General features: G+C 44.2%; 5 protein-coding genes across 7 annotated transcripts; 3 read left to right on the top strand and 2 right to left on the bottom strand.

Annotated features, from left to right (window-relative positions):
- Positions 1–169: 169 nt before the first annotated feature.
- DFL_005148 (uncharacterized protein) lies at positions 170–4139 on the top strand (the record flags this gene model as incomplete). The annotated part of the gene is made up of 3 exons (XM_067634365.1): positions 170–360; positions 470–663; positions 742–4139. The coding sequence occupies 3 exons, from the start codon at positions 170–172 to the stop codon at positions 4137–4139; spliced, it is 3783 nt and encodes a 1260-aa protein (XP_067492441.1).
- Positions 4140–4908: 769 nt separating this feature from the next.
- On the bottom strand, positions 4909–6066 carry DFL_005147 (uncharacterized protein; the record flags this gene model as incomplete). The annotated part of the gene is made up of 4 exons (XM_067634364.1): positions 4909–5001; positions 5071–5192; positions 5405–5825; positions 5896–6066. 4 exons carry the CDS (start codon positions 6064–6066, stop codon positions 4909–4911), a joined length of 807 nt encoding a protein of 268 aa, XP_067492440.1.
- A 1022-nt stretch (positions 6067–7088) lies between these two features.
- On the top strand, positions 7089–7907 carry DFL_005146 (uncharacterized protein; the record flags this gene model as incomplete). Its single annotated transcript, XM_067634363.1, has 4 exons — positions 7089–7112; positions 7181–7630; positions 7712–7752; positions 7823–7907. The coding sequence occupies 4 exons, from the start codon at positions 7089–7091 to the stop codon at positions 7905–7907; spliced, it is 600 nt and encodes a 199-aa protein (XP_067492439.1).
- Positions 7908–11970: 4063 nt separating this feature from the next.
- Positions 11971–13653, top strand: DFL_005145 (uncharacterized protein; the record flags this gene model as incomplete). 2 transcript variants are annotated; one of them, XM_067634362.1, is made up of 2 exons in its annotated part: positions 12092–12108; positions 12267–13653. In XM_067634362.1, the coding sequence occupies 2 exons, from the start codon at positions 12092–12094 to the stop codon at positions 13651–13653; spliced, it is 1404 nt and encodes a 467-aa protein (XP_067492438.1). The 2 variants fall into 2 exon arrangements, with proteins under 2 accessions (XP_067492437.1, XP_067492438.1); XM_067634361.1 differs by having other exon boundaries at positions 11971–13653.
- Positions 13654–14332: 679 nt separating this feature from the next.
- DFL_005144 (uncharacterized protein) lies at positions 14333–15390 on the bottom strand (the record flags this gene model as incomplete). Of its 2 annotated transcripts, none has more annotated exons than XM_067634360.1 (7): positions 14333–14369; positions 14508–14565; positions 14680–14717; positions 14792–14840; positions 14906–15089; positions 15147–15249; positions 15326–15390. In XM_067634360.1, 7 exons carry the CDS (start codon positions 15388–15390, stop codon positions 14333–14335), a joined length of 534 nt encoding a protein of 177 aa, XP_067492436.1. The 2 variants fall into 2 exon arrangements, with proteins under 2 accessions (XP_067492436.1, XP_067492435.1); XM_067634359.1 differs by having other exon boundaries at positions 15228–15249.
- Positions 15391–15917: the final 527 nt, after the last annotated feature.

Below are 15917 nucleotides of genomic sequence, written 5' to 3'. Positions count from 1 at the left end.
GTCGACAAGCAAGTACAGTATATGGGACAGCGTGTAAATGTCGCGATAAGAGGTATACGAGATCCAGAGAAACGGCTGTTAGCTGTTGAATGTTGGCTGTGTCTACGAAATAGGCTAGAACGGTTAAAATTACTAAGAAAAATTGAGTGCGGCTTGGCACCTCGAAATCATGCAACATCCAATGCAAACCCCCCATCTTCAAACAATCCACCAAAACCCACCGAACAAACAACCCTCGATCCCTCTCATCAAGGGCTTCAAATCCCTAGATCCGGTAGCACAAATCGTACTGTGGCTGCCTTACACCAGCCCGGCCATAATGGTCGTCGCTTTAGTGGCGACGCTTCTCGCCCTCGCATGGTACGCTCGTGATCGTTCTCCTCGCGACATCCTCGCCCGACACCGATCAAAACGTGGATGATAGACTTTTGGACATACAAAGGCCGTATGCTGATAATATTCTCTACAGGTTAACCCACCGAGCATCGAAACTACTTGCGATTCCGATTCCTGTCCTGGTTAAGGGACTGGGACTAGATATACCGGCACCTCCGCGGGTTTCACTACACAACATCTCCGCAGATTCCATCGAGCTACATTGGGCACCACCTGAAAAGGCAGGATCTGTAGCAAAACACATAATCCAAATCAATGGCCAGAATGGTGAGTGTTTTTTTTTAGGGGGGGGGTATTCTGTAGCAGTTGCCGAGGGAGATGACGTCTGACATGGGGTGGAAACAGTTGGCGAAAATGAACGCAGGGATACGAGCGTCGTCGTCACTGGCCTTAGCCCCGACCAAATTTACAACGTCCGTGTCATAGCCGCAAACTCATCGAATTTCCAAGCACCCAGTCCCTTGATACGATTACGTACGCTACGGTCCAACGATGACAATTCAAGGGATGGAGTTGGTGCTGCTACGGGTGTTAGTTCTGCCGTTAGCGGGGCAGCGACCGGACTAGGAGCGGCTGGTGGAATGAATGGCGCAATTGGCAATAGTCCGGCCCTCGGTCCAGACGATATCCCCACAATCCACGCTACCGATAATTTGGCCCAGACCCCTCAATCTAGACGGACGTTTCGGCGACAGCATTCACCGAATACGACAGAAGAGAACCTTTTGGCTACAAATGGGTCAACAAGTCATGGGACCTCCCCTAGCGATCCGGCTACAACGGATGCTACCGTCGAAGCTCTATCAGCAGAATTGGAGAAGATTCAACGGGAGGCGGAGGAATTGGAGGCTCAGTTCTTGTCTCAAGAAGAAGAACATAAGGCTGCTGAGGCTCTTCTGCTTACGGAACTAGAGGGAATCCGAGATAAGAAGAAGGAGGAGGACAACGTCAGATCTCAGTTAAGAACAGAGACCAGGGCACTCGAGGATGCGAAACGTGCAGCAGAGGCGCAGAGAACCAAAGTTGAGAAGGTATTGAAGGCTCGTCAAGATGAGATTACAAAAATGCAGGAAGACTGCATTCGGTGGGACGAAGAAAGGGAAGCCGCCTTAGAAGCACTCCATAGACTCGAGGATGAGGCAGAGGCAAGAAAACAGGAAGCAGAAGATATGGGAAAAAACAAAAAGAAAGAGCTGGAGCCTATCCTCACAGAATTGGGTAGTCTAGAGGAAGAAATAAGAACTCTTTCCCTAGCGATTAAGGCGATCAATGATGAAGAGGAGAAGCTCAAGGAAAAGGAAACCGACGATAAGCCTAAATCTGCCGACGGCGACCCGACTGCATCTGGCATCCTACCGGTCCTACCGAGTGTGCCGCAACTCTCACGGGGGCCCAGCTTTCCTGGTGAATCCGAGGACGCCCGAATCGAGCGGGAATGGCAGGCGCGGTTTAAAGCATTGGAGCTGAGATATATGGAAATCCTTAAACACTTTCAGGCCGCACAGGACGAATTTTTTCGTTCAGAGCATCAGCTGCGTGCTTGGCATGCTCGCAGGGCTAGTCTTCCTGCTCCACCGTCTGATTCGACAAGCCTGAAAGCCAAGTCGAAACAGAGGAGGAACCGTACTAGGAAGAATCGCACTCAGACGGTCTCGGCTCCGCTAAATGTCTATCCAACGGCGGATCTTCCATATATGCCAGTTTCCATACCCTTTAATCAACCTCCTACACCATCATCTACAACTGCTCCGACACAAACTTCTCCACCTTTCCCTTTGCTCCCGGCAGCCCCGTTATTCGGATACGGAAGTGGCATCGATCCTATGTTTACACCTGAGATGGATAAACTTACAGGCGGTGCGCCCATGTCACCGACTGCAGACTCCCTCCTTCCCTCAAACCTCTTCATGAGCATGGACGAAGTCCCACCCAGTCCTAAAGGCAGCACATATCTTCTTGATTCTCAAACATTTCCAACTAGCGATAATATTCAGCCTATGATTCCAGCCGCTCACTCACCGGTATCCTCGAACTCAATGCCTAATTCACAACTTTCATCACCTCGGACTTCCTTCCCACAATTCCCTGTATATACTACGGAGGAGTCCGGACGGTTGGACCGGTCCAACAGCATTTCCTCTGTGAATAACAGCCTCCGAGGTATCCCTCCGCCGATGCCAGAGGAGCCTGTTCCTCCTAAGAAGATCTTCCCAAATCTGTTCAACTTCACCAGGCAAAGAGGCAAGACGCTGTCAAACGAAACACCGACGCTTGGAAGCCTCAAGTCATCCCAATCCAATTCCTTCCCAAAGCAAGAGGGTACGGGCCTTGATCCAATTGGTACCCGTCGCAGGAGTGGCTCCCATGGGACCAGTTGGATGCCAACTTCTGGTCTCGGGTTTCTTTCGAATAGTACGGATATCAAGCGCACTCTGAATAATACGAACGGTTCTCGTACTTCGTTCAATCATTTTGACCCGGAGTCGGATCCTCTAGACCCCTCACGGCTTCTCTCAAAGGAACCACTCTCTCCACGCCCTTCGTCCATATCTTCTTTTGGAGAAAGCATTCTTCCTAAGCCTACGGCGGACTTTAGTGCGTTTGGGTGGCCGGCTCGTGATAATGTTGCAGTCGTGCGTGCAAGCCCCCTTGCTGCGAATTGGGCTGATATCCCGAATGTAAACAACACTTCATCTCTCATCCCATCTCTCCCACCTTCCCCTCAGACCTCACCGCCTAATGGCCACCCGAGCCGTCTTGCGAAGATATTTTCGTCAAACAAAGGAAACACCAGCTCTCCGGCCCCTCCTACTAGTGGTGATATTGGCCCATCTTCGTCGTCTAATGTCAAGCTGAATCCTACGGCACCGACCTTCGATGCCTATAACGCCGGCTCGAGCCCATCCTCTCATCTTCATGCCGAGACTCGATCTCTTAACACAGAATCTTCCTTTGCAAGCTCCGCCAGTCTTGACCAGCTCGCTCTCACTACTTCTATTACATCCGTTGACAAGGAATCGGCCTCTAGTAGTGCTGGGAAGGAATCATTGCTCAGTCGTATTGGTCTTAGCCGCAAGGGAAGTCATACGAAGTTGGTTGGTGGAGGTAATACAAGCAGCCCTAAGCTCGGATCTCCTGCGAAGTTCACAATTTCGTCACCCTTCAAGAAGGAGGGCGGATTGTTCTCCAGGAAGAAGGGGGATAGTGCTGTCACTCCTACCGCAGATGTGATCGATGAAGAGGTTGATGGATTGAGTGGTATTGTTATTCCAACCCTTGATGGATCAACCCCTGCTGGAGCCGCAACCCCCGTCGAAGGGAAGGAGAAGGAGAAGGAAACAAAAGAAGGCAAGCCAACAAGTGGGAGAAAGGGGCACAGCTCATCTGGCTCTATCGGGAGCGCTACTGAGCTGTTCGGCTCGTGGAGACGAGAGAGCACGGACGCTCTATCGAGCCCCTTTAAGAAAGAGGGCGGATTCTTTGGTGTTATTGGAGGTAACAAGAAAAAGAGAGGGAACATCCAAGTCGATGCTATGGCCAGCACTTCGGAAGCTGACGAGGACGAAGAGTTGGTCATGGTTGAAGGCGGGGAAGTATATGCCAAAGATCACGAACACCAGCAACATCTTTCCCCACAGCAGAATCACCACCACGGACATCATTACGGACTTTTGCACAAGGGCAAGGAGAGTAGTGAGAAGGACCGAGAGTTTCCGAGTGCGGCCACTGGGAGTGCTAATTAGGACTTACACTTCTTGTATGCGTTGGGAGAGAGGAGGCAGGGAAGAAAAGTTGCGGACTGGAGTCTGTGGAGTTTGGGGGATATTATGATGTCAAGTGTTACGGAGCCGATCTGATATGATCATTTAGCGGTGTCCCCGTCGCTGTCACTGCCATTTCCCTTTCTTTTTGTTGATTTTGTATTGATGAGGTCATTTATGTATTACCTTCGGTCCCTGGGGATTTTGCTTATGAGCGGTAGCATATTTAATGAAGGGGGAGTATGTATTTATGAGGGTGCATGATGATGCATGAGACTAGTGTTACGGTACGATATAGGATGTTCGCAGCACGGTTTTAGTGAAGCCTGCGATACGCCCTCGATGTTGAATGGAATAAACGAAGCGAAAAAATTCAACTGAATTCAAATTTAGTACTTTGAACTTGAACCCGAACCGTAAACTTACTCTTCAGTGTATTATCATAACCAGCTGGATTTCTTGCCAAAGGCATAACTAAGAGGAGAGGTGAGTTCTCAGGTTACACAGATTGTGATTTGTCAACACTGCCATGTGTTGCGGCAACACACCCAAGACCCTGAAGCTAGAAAACAGACTCATCGACTCTTTCTTATAAATTAGTAAAGCTTCTAGGATTGAAACGTCGAAATGTGGAAATATTGATAATCACATTGATTTTTTTGTTTGGAAGAAAACGCCGCCTGTGGCGGGACTTCGATGAGGATGAGGTTACATCCCTATTTACTAGAAACCGTCCGTTTTGGGAAATACACTAAACCCACGTGACTTTGCTAAATTGACAACATTTCAACGCAAAGTAATTGTGTTGGGTGTAGTTCGATAGCTCGGCATTGTGAGGCTGGATCTTGAAGAAATCGAAGCGTATGTCAATATCAATCCTGTAGTTCCAATCATGGAATTAAAGGGCGATAACCTTCATATTAATAGGCGGCTTAGGGAAAAAGAAATACGTCGACCCTCCAGCACCCTCAATGTCATATTTTGCGGTCTTATCGTGGTATACGAATGTCCCATCTTGACACTTCCTAGTCGAGTCTAAAACTAGATCATGGGTCCTGAGGGAATTGCCACTATGGTGAAAACTTGATCGATGCAGGGTAAAATCGTTTGTAAGGCACCTTCTACCATTTTTAATTTCTCGGTATCGCAGTAGTTGGGCTGTCGTCAAACTCTTCGGGCAGTCATGGCCACATGGTTCCGATGTTCTACAAGGGTATCGCGATATTCTGATATGTTGGTCTTCATACTTTGTAGGTTTCTCCTTAGCTCTTCTGTATTCGTAGATAGCGTCTGATAAGTTGCTTCAACTCTTGCAGTGTCGTTCGATAGGCTGGTTGCAACGGATACCTTTCTCTCAAGATGTACCACGTTAGACGACAGTTTCGACCGTAGTTTCTCCTTTTCTGTCAAGTTCTGAACCAAGTCCGTTTTCTCATTTGTGAAGCGCAAATCAGTTTCTCCCAGTGAGGATGTAGATGATTGAAGGATTGTGTAGGAAGATTTTAGCGTATTGGCTTTGTTTACACAGTCTGTGGCTCGAGTGGTATATCTTTCCGCCCGTTGAGATTCTTCCTCAGAATTCTTGAAAGCACGCATTGCGTATACAAATCCTAAACCAAGGGTGAGAATTGCGACGAGAATCCCCGTCAACATCGCTAGACCGGCTCTCTATATAGACTTTCTATTAATTCCTGAATTCGACTGTGAGTAAAATTTTAAAGCAATGAAATCTGCATACTTCTCTAGCCATAATAGCCTTACCCTCGTAATCAACCTGAGATCTCTTAAGTTCTGCTCTCTGATCTTTTACCCTAAGAATATGTTCTTTGTCTTCCCATAACATGACCCGATTACAGCCTATTTCTGCCTTCTTTTCCGCAATTCGCCTCTTGATATTCGTAATTACCATTGCCGTACTATCCAATTCCTTTCCTGCTCTTTGTAGCAACTTTTCTCTGGAATCCTTCAAATCAATCGCTTCGGCGCAAGCGCAGACGATATCTCTTCGAAGGTTGGCGGTTAGACGCTCATTTTTGAGTTCAATAATTTGTTTATTATAGTCAATGCTTAATTGCAAAAGGGATTGCAAACATTCAATGACAATATTGAGGAATTGTAATAGTGACGATAAGCTGTCTTCTATCCAGCGCACCAGCAGTTGGCTTTGGAGAGTGATTAGTTGGGCTGGTGTTGGCCGCCGAAACCAGGCGCCCCCAAGGAATGAAATATATTTGTTTACCGCATCGATAAAATGGGGTATTGACGCTCGGTAATATCTCCGGTTTCGAAATCGCAGTTCGGGTGTACGAAAGTAGGTATCCGGCCCCCTCTAGATGCCGCGAATAATGCGTAATGAAGTTCCCGAACTTTGGCACTTGTATCAAGTTTCTAATCATATTCGATTGCCGAAAAGGCATCCGAGGCTGACTTTAGAGATTGTTTAATGTCTTTGACTTTTTTTTTTAGTTGTTCTTGGGAAGCCATTTAGACCGAATTTTTGTTCCGTAGATGCGAGGCGGTGATGAGTTGATGTCGAAGATTTGACGGTTAAGAGTATCCATGCATAGCCACCAAATCTGACGGGTATTGCCGAAGGAAATTGCAGTGCGATATGGGACTTGAGAGGGCGGCTACTGCGGTGAAGGGTTATTTCGTGGCCTAAACTTCTTGTCCGGGAAGCACGGAATTTAGTGGTCTGGTGTGACTCTTGGAAATTTAGTTTTCAGGCAACTTTTGTGCAGGAGTTCTGGAGGTCCCTGTTCACAGCGAAGTGGTGCTGCATTTTCATACCAGTGAAATGAGCGTGCTGTATGTGTGTATCAAAACAGCTTTGAGACTCTAACAGTTTTGAAAGACAAACTAGATTCCCCGGTGCAAGAAAACCGGAAAGCGGAATTCGAGCTTGCGGTCACTCAGCGAAATCTTGCTACTATGGGAAAGGAAGGTGAAGAAATAGTGAGTAATATCACGCACTAAATTTAGCAGTAAAGCCAGTCCAGAGGTTAATTATCGTCGCTTTCCAGGATGGGATTCTGAAGATTATCAAGGACTCGATTAAATCTCTGACGTTTATGAAAGAATGCATCGACGAGATGAAGATATTTTTCGCAAGTGTTCTAAGCGATGTCAAGACGAGCATGTGCAGCCCACTGGATACATTTTTGGAAGGGGTTAATACCGCAATCGTCAGATCTGGCAATGCACAAAATGCCAGGGAAATCAACAACTTGGAATTCACAAACATAAATAAACGACGTCTAGCCGAACAAGCCCTCCGCCTACACGGCAAGATATATATGATATCCAACATTGCAGAAATTTACATTGGCGTTAGCACGGAATATATCAGACCGGCTCTAAATATGATGGAACGGCTTTTGACCGCAGATTCCTCGCAGTACCAAAGGGAATCCTCGAAATTTGAAAAATGGTGCAAGGAATCTATTCAAAAAATTGACCTCTTGTCAATCGAGGTAAGTTTTCCATTGTATGTAAAAATAAATAACCGGGGTAGCTTGGATAGTTTGGGACTAATGATATAACGCTATGTGTAGGAAGCCAAAAAAAAAAAAAAGGCTAAAACACGACCTTTAGCGTACGCGCGGGGTTGTTAAATAGAACTTGAAAATCGAGGCGCCCGATACCGACGGATCGTTAATTACTAGACTATTACGCTACTGGCATTGGGTTTGGGGAAGGTTCGCTGGGTACGCTCTTTGTCGGGCGTTGCAATTGTTTACAACCGGGTAGGATCTGGACATAGGAGAAGTCGAGAGATTTCGCATACGATATTGCCATCGAATAGCACTCAAAATCTGGAAAATATTAAAAATTAAATGCTTATTTAGCTTTGAAATAGTCTGGAACCTAATAATCCCTAAAACAAAATCTTTATGATCTATACAAAGATTCAAGTTCTTATGATAGACATGAATTTGAAAGAAGTTTTAGACCGGGAAAACATTTGTATTAAAAGAACGTTCGAACAGAATGCAGCTGCTATGAAGAGTCTACTACTGTCTATAGGCGAAGCCGTTCTAGTTTCAAGACAAGTGCCAGGCTACTAGTCTAATAAGCGACGCATCTACCAAAACTCCATAAAGTTAAGAACAACATAATTCTATAGATATAATGCGATGAAACCCATTAAAACACCGTAAAAACCAATGAAAGGAAAACTTTTAACGCATTAAATATTCGGCCATAGCGATCATTGATGTTGAATCATACTTTGACACTCGCTCTTGTATCGTAGAGGCGGAGAAATTTTGGGTAGGCTGTGATGGACTCGTCACTTTTCCGGTCCTGTAAATGGTTTCTTATATATTAGTACTGATAGTAGCTGGGCACTGGCAACAAGGTTAAGGCAATGGCAATATAGTAGGCAGATTATTCAAATTAATTTATCCATCATATTCATCAGATTCTACGTTGCATAGATACGCTCTGTCACATTTGTGTATATTCCATCTCTTTTAACAACCATTCAAGTCTACGCAGCCCCATAAATCCGATCGTGACTAAAGATTTTACGATCAGTTTTCGGAAAACCTTTAAGTTGTCAAATACAAAGACAGTTGCCTTACCAACTTAGTTAGCTCTACATTTAGAGCGTGTGGTGTACACTTTCCCTGGAGTCCGCCGCCCCTCAAGCTTTTCTTTGGATATCAGTAGCAGAATTGTGTGAAGTTGGTTCCGACTCCAATTTGCTGGCGTCATCTCGGCCCAATTAACCCTCGATATCGAGGACAGATCCTTAAATATCGTGTCGTCCAAGTCCCTTCTTTGTTCTATACTAATATCATCTCCTCGAAAATGCCACGTAAATGATGAGCGTGTGCGCTTCAAACCAAAATAGTAATTTGCCAAATAGACAAGGCCCGTTCTAGGTCGTCGGCGTCCCATTATCTCCGCCAAATATTCGTTGAGTGCCGCCGCCAGTGTGTTTTGGTGCTCACCGTCGTGAACCTCCCGAAAGAGCTCATTTGGGTCATATTTTTTCAGGTTGACGCATCGCACCATTTTGTAATAAGACTTACAGTTGTAAGTAAAAGTCAAAAGATATGTTCTGCGAGTACTTTTCGGAATTATGGGAGTACTTCAAGGGAGAAGAGAAGAGAAGAGTAATGAATAAGAGCGCGCGTGCTATTATGTGTACCGATCAAGTTATATAATGGTATTGAGATAATCTTGGAGGGAAATATTTCCACGAAAAAAGGAAATTTGAAGGGCTAGGAATCCACCTAAGTATATATACTCTGCTGAGGGGGTGTGTACAAAAAAACCCTTTGCATATGTTACCCCGACGACCACCCTGAATAGAAACGAAACTCCATCGAACCAAGATGCCAGCCCGACGGAAAAGAAACAATGGAGGGCTTTTCGGGCACATTGAGTGGGCTCGTCTTGGTAACCTGTAATTCGCCTACTCGAGTACCTAAAACGCATTATTACTAGATCGAGGCTGGAGAGTGTGTCATAACTTCCAGTCCAGTGTACTTACGCGTACCGCGTCTGCTTGTATCAGGTTTCCCCTAGGTCCCGTCATCTGACCTGACATTTATAAGAGCTCTTGGATCCTACCGACGTAAAAAGAGGGGAAGAGGGCGCAATGCTGTTACTATGGAAAGGGATAGTATCGGAAAGGGAATTTCTCTTCAGAATCTTGAAGGAAGGCATTATTCAGTTGCCGCAATTAATCAGCGTGAATATTAGAATAGACCTCGCAAATGTGGTACTAAGAGAAGATTCTTAGTATCTCTGGCGTCAATACTGTCTTTGGATCCACGGAACCCATATATCTCCAAACGATCCCATCTTCAAAATATGGTTAACTTTATCTTCCATTGGGTGAGATAGTCTTTCGATTTGCGACTCAGGACGAGTTGGCCAAGCTACAGGGTGATATGAATGTTGGAACTTTAGGGAGAGGGCTGGAAGGAGATGATGAAATTCGATGATGCATGATGCGGACCATCCCGTCGATTGATAAGTTCAGGATAACGTTAAAACGTACATCCAGGTTGATCCATGCATGTATTTGGAAACATATGAGGATTTCAACTTCGCGAACTCAAAGGAAGGTAATGAATGAAGTAGCCTAAATTAGTACTTGATGATTCGTGAGTTTGTTTAGGCCGCTGTAATTTTATTCGCTCAGTGGAAGTAATAAGAATGAGCTCGGTAAGCTTGATTTTGCAAATAGAGAGATTGGTATAGCTAGGAGACCGTGCACCACATCGAATATACTCTAAAATTATCATATACCTGTCGTTGGGACCAGGCTAGCATTCAAGTAGTCACGTTGCTGAGACCACCATTCAAGTTTATATGAAGGTAATACGAAGCACTTCGTTTTCCGCAATGTTATATACGTGTTATTAGCTCAAGGCTATTTTTATGAATACGCCAACCTCACCGCAATCAAGTGAAAGCAAGGAAGGATTTTCCAGACTCTGCCGTTATCTCAAAATTGAAGGTACCTAGGTTTGGCCGGACCAGCACAGGGCTTATTTCCGCTTTGGGGAGCCTCGGCTACTCTGTAAACATTTCGGAATCGTTCTTTCAACTGTCTTTCCACAGATACTCGTCTTCCACATCTTCCAATGCATCTTCACTGATTGAATTTGAGATCCCTGTCGTTTCGAGAGCCTAGACTAGCTTTGGTTTAGTCTCAAGAAAGCTGGGTAACACAAGAACTAGATTTGGTTTAGTCTCGGAACCCTCGTGACGAATTTAGATACCACACCTCTACGCCTAACGCTTAGACCCACCGCCACCCAGCATCAAAAAAAGACGACGATACATTTTTGTTTATTTCTGACCCCTCGAAATAACACAAGGCCTTTCTCTCCTTTTCCTTATCCCATTTTGATTCTTTTCTTTTTCTCCTCACAGCTTGTATTTCAAATTGTCCTCCTCATTCCTTCATGCAAGTTTGGAAATATTCGAAATACATACACACCATTATTAAAAAAATAAAAAAAAAAATAAAATTGGGATCATAGAAATGCTGTGGACTCGGAGCTCGGAAAAATGAATGAAATATTTAGAAAGTAAATAAGTACATATCAAAATAAAATAAAATATAATAGAATAGAATAAAATCTATGTGAACTTGAAAATCTTTAACAGCACTGGCATCACAATCATGATTCATGAATCATGATGTCAAACCTTTTATACTAGGAGCACTGGTCTTCAAGTTTTCCTTTTTTCTTTTTTTTTTTTTTTTGATACATGTCATCTTGACGATAACTGTTTAGTACCGATAAATTAAAAATTAACAATCGAAACACTCAGATTCAAGCAGCTGAAATTTTCTAGGATTATCATGCGGCTTAAAGATCCTCCGGTGTGGCCAATAACTTGGTCAGTTTAGCTGAGTACATTTGTACATTTGACAAGGGTTCGTGTTAACGTTCGCGTCCTCCTGAATCCAGTCCCCTACGTTTTAAGCTATGGGTTGTTTTGGTATTCACAGTAGGAAATATACTGCTTTCTTCCAAAGGTCCAACTCTCACGTCGATTGCAAAGGTTAGATCTTTGCAGTACTCTATTCATTTTGGTCTCTTGCAAGATTCTGGCCCACAAAATCCTTACAGCTGAGCTTCATCAGGCGGTCTCATAAATTACTACTCCGAATTTCGAACTTACACGGCAATTTCTACATCATAATCCATCTCCCTTGTCTCAAAGCTACCGCGTAGATGGTCTTTATCGTTCCCTTCCTTTTAACACCTTAACTATTCTCGTGAGGAATATCTATTGGAGCCCTTCGAATCAACAGATAATGATGGCAGAAGATACTAGCATGGACCAAAGCTTCAGCTCATTGTCATCTCCAAGCCTCAAACGGAAACGCTCAGGTACAGAAGTCATGACAAATCTTCGAGCAGAGGCTGCCAAAGTTGTGAGGAAAAAACTGGGGCTTCATGTTGATCCGAGGAAAGTAACTATCACCTGTAAACCGTTTCCAAAGAGGAAGACGGTTTATCTATGGAAAATCAACGGCGATTTGAATGAAACGGAAAAAAATCTTATCGCACGGACAATCAACAGCGAATCTGTACAACGTCGCTACTTTCGAAGTTGGTCTGACCATGAAAGAGTCCAACTCACTTCTTTGATCAAGAAGGAAGCGATTTTACCGGAATATTACGTCAAAAAGGGCAATCGGTCAGATTTGCAGTCTGCTGCATGGGAGCTTCTGTCTAGTGACACCGAAGACGATGAGGAAGGTGTCGAAGGCGAGGATTTAGCAGGCTACCAATCCAACGGTGACCGGAGTCAACTACTAGTAGAGTCAACAAGCGAGCGTCCTACAAAACGCTCCAGAGAAACGTCAACGAGCAACGATAACAGGACTTCTCCCGAGGCCCTCGTTCAAAATGCAGTTGGGAGCGTACCGGACTCTCAGCCCATAGTAACATCGACAGTTTTTCAGACTCCATCAGTAGTTCAAATTGCTAAAAGATGCTCCCTACAACCCTCACAGTCTCCTCTCCCGCAGAGTGTATCACTAGAAACGACCAGCAGGCAAGAAACCCCTAAACGAATTATCCCTACTCCCCCTCGCACAATGTCCTTGAATTCCAATGGCATACTGGAACTGGATCCGATGCCCACTACAGTAACTCCTTCCCCCACAACTCCAATAGCCGCTATTGCGGCTTCTCCATACACACCAATCACCGATACGCTCGCTCTTTTCATGGAATACAATAAAACCGACAGGCACCCTGGCGATGAAAGAAACAACGAAATGGCTAAAGTTGCGATCACAGATATGGAAATCATGATGCAAGCCTTCATAAAACATTCTGCGATCGGATTTCTAGAAATACCACGATTATGGAGCGAAAAACGAGCCTTAAAACGGGAATACGAAGAGAAGGAAAGCCGGTACGAAGAGCGACTAAGCTTTCTAAAGAGGGAACTTGAGCAACAAGTCAAGCTCTCTTGCGACAAAGAGAGCATGTTTAAAGGGATAATATCCAGTTTGGAGACCGAAAATGCTAGGAATATCAAGGATAAGGTGGAGTTAGAGAAGCAGAACGGATCCCTTCAGGAAGAAGTAAATACAATAGCGAAAGAACGGGATAGTATGCAACATCAGATTAATGTCCTTGAACAAGATCTTGCTAGTTCTAGAGCCTCTGAGAAGCATTCTCGCCACAACGAATCCGTCATGAAGGATTGCTACCAACGCCTTGGGGCTGAGCACGATAAGCTCAAAGAAACCACAGACCTCGAAGCCAAAGAGTTAAAGGAAAATATCGAAGCCCTTGAAAACAGTCAATCCGAACTTCAAAGTCGTTTAGTGGCATCGGCCGAAACCCACAGATCTAAAGAAGCCGCCCTTCAAGAGAAGATACTAGCCCTGGAGTCGAACCTAAAGAATTCAATGGCAGAGAAGGAGTCATTACATGACAGTCTTAAGCTTTTGGAGAAAGGTCTTCAAGAATCCTTCCAAAAACTTCTACAAAAGTTATGAGATAATAAAGGCAAGACCGCGGTGCCAGAAATTCTGTTGCAAGTTAACCTTTGTTTACATGTATACCAAGTAACGTAAGAATAAATTGTAAATCTTTTTTTTTAATTTCCTAAGCCTGCTTTTTTTATTATTTTTTTTGGCAAATTTTGTACTATCTACGATAACCGCGAAGTTTACATGCAAAGAGCTAGTTAGGTACTCGCCTTAATTCATGTTTTAGTTGTGAGGTGTTACCCAGGCCAGAGATTTAGCACCATCCGGAAGTAATTTTGGTGTTCCAACTACTTGTCGACTTCTATAGATATACGTAAATAAGACCTAGCTAAGCACGGTTGAAAGTGTCTGATGACAAGGAAAACACCAACACATCGGACTCGATAGTCTGAATTTTAAAGTAATACTGACGAGTCCCTAGGGCCTAAATTAAATGGCTATACTAGCCTTCTCTCCTCATTATTTTTTATATATTTACATTTTTAATGGGACAAAATTTGCTTCGATTACTTCAATCTGAAATGGTTTATCTTATTTTTCTTTCCCATTAATTTTATAGCATGTAGTATATGTATGTATGTATGTATGTATGTATGTATATTTTCGCTCGCGCTTCAACTTCAAGTTGAATCTAATAATTTTGGTAATGTTTTTAATTTAGTTTTATTTTGTTTTTCTTTCTGTATTAATAACAATATCTCGAAGTTATAACAAATTTAGACCTAAGACCTTCAAGTTAGTTAAGCCCAATAATTATATCAGGATTTAACCCCGCGCGCAACCACCTAGCACCCCACCTAACTATATTCATTCCTTTGATGTTTATTCCAGCTAACTAAGTAACCACATAACTATCATACCTCTGAAAATAGCCGGTTATACGTCGACATATAAACTGGCGCTCGGGCCAACTCTTATCTATGCTCATAAACACAAAATCTCATATTCATGGCTTTCGCAAAGCGACAGCCGAGGCGATTATTCATTCATTCAATACAGCCTAGCTAGAGCATATCCGGGATGATGACGAACCTGTCGCCATCGGTATGACTTGGGAATGCAATGCTGACCTGCGCAGAAGAATTTCATCAGCATCTTATCCATTTATACATGGAACAATACCGAAAGTATTAACTTAACATACCCTATCGCCGTGGACCGTCCATCCCTCGGGTGAGTTAAATTTATGAATCCTATGCGAAATATTAGAAGACCACAGATCACTTAGGGATTAAAGCTCACAAGAAGCGGTCATTACGTATAAACACTGCCGCCCTAGTCGACTTCCTCCACAGCCCATTCACAGGGTCCATTCTTTCCCATTCCAATAGGAGATTCGGCATTGGATGTACACAACGTATGATTTTTCTCTCTAGAAAGCACGTTATCATCTCCGTGGTTTTGATAAGGTATCGGCCATCCCCAAGGGCTTCGAAGCTCCACTACAGGACTATGGTTAGCTTACGATTGGACGACATATTTTGCGAGAAGCAACAAACCCTTGGGTCGGTATCTTCATCAGTATATATTTGTTTCGCTGAATCGCCGGGATTGATCGGGTCATCGAAGCGAAGACCTACCATTTTGTGGGTTGCGACAGAGCTAATGTGATATTTTCCGGTTAGGAGAACCATCTTGGTTGGTTGTATGAAATCGTAAAAAGATTTCAATCCCTAACCTAAATCTCCGTAAAGGCTTTCTCGGGATGATCGGGAACTTCCGGGCCGTGGATTGACAGTACATCAACTGGTTCAGACTGGTTCGGGTTATTCTGATATCATGTTGCAGGGCAGTTTGTGTTGTTGATCGAGGCGACCGCCTTTCGAGCTTTCTTAGATAGGACTGATAGTCGTTGGTCTCATGAGTAGTCGTCGAATTGCATCTTGGCGACCGATGGCAGCTATGTTAGTGAGTAATGGTGTATCATTACTCTATAGATCTAACGACTTCGAGTTGAAGGGACTAGGCTGTTATCGGCTAGTAGTGCCAAAGATCATAGGCCGACCACAGAAATCAAGCTTCTCTAGAATCACAGCCCTGGCTGAAAATCCCGCATTATTCTCCTGCGGTCGAATTGGATCCGGCCAACAGTCGAGCGATGACAAAAAAAATACCCGTGTGTGGCATGATGTAATTCTCGGGTTCAAGAAATCTGATACGTGTGTGTATGTACAGGTAATAGATACAATCTAAGCGCTGCAAACGGTTTGCTTATGTTAACGAACCGATACTAATTTCATCGTACACGTACGAGATTTAACCGAGTGTCT

Source organism: Arthrobotrys flagrans, assembly GCF_004000055.1.
Source record: "Arthrobotrys flagrans strain CBS H-5679 chromosome Unknown unitig_0, whole genome shotgun sequence".
NCBI lineage: Eukaryota > Fungi > Ascomycota > Orbiliomycetes > Orbiliales > Orbiliaceae > Arthrobotrys > Arthrobotrys flagrans.
Note: the sequence above shows the minus strand (reverse complement) of the source record. Positions and strands in the feature narration are given on the sequence as shown.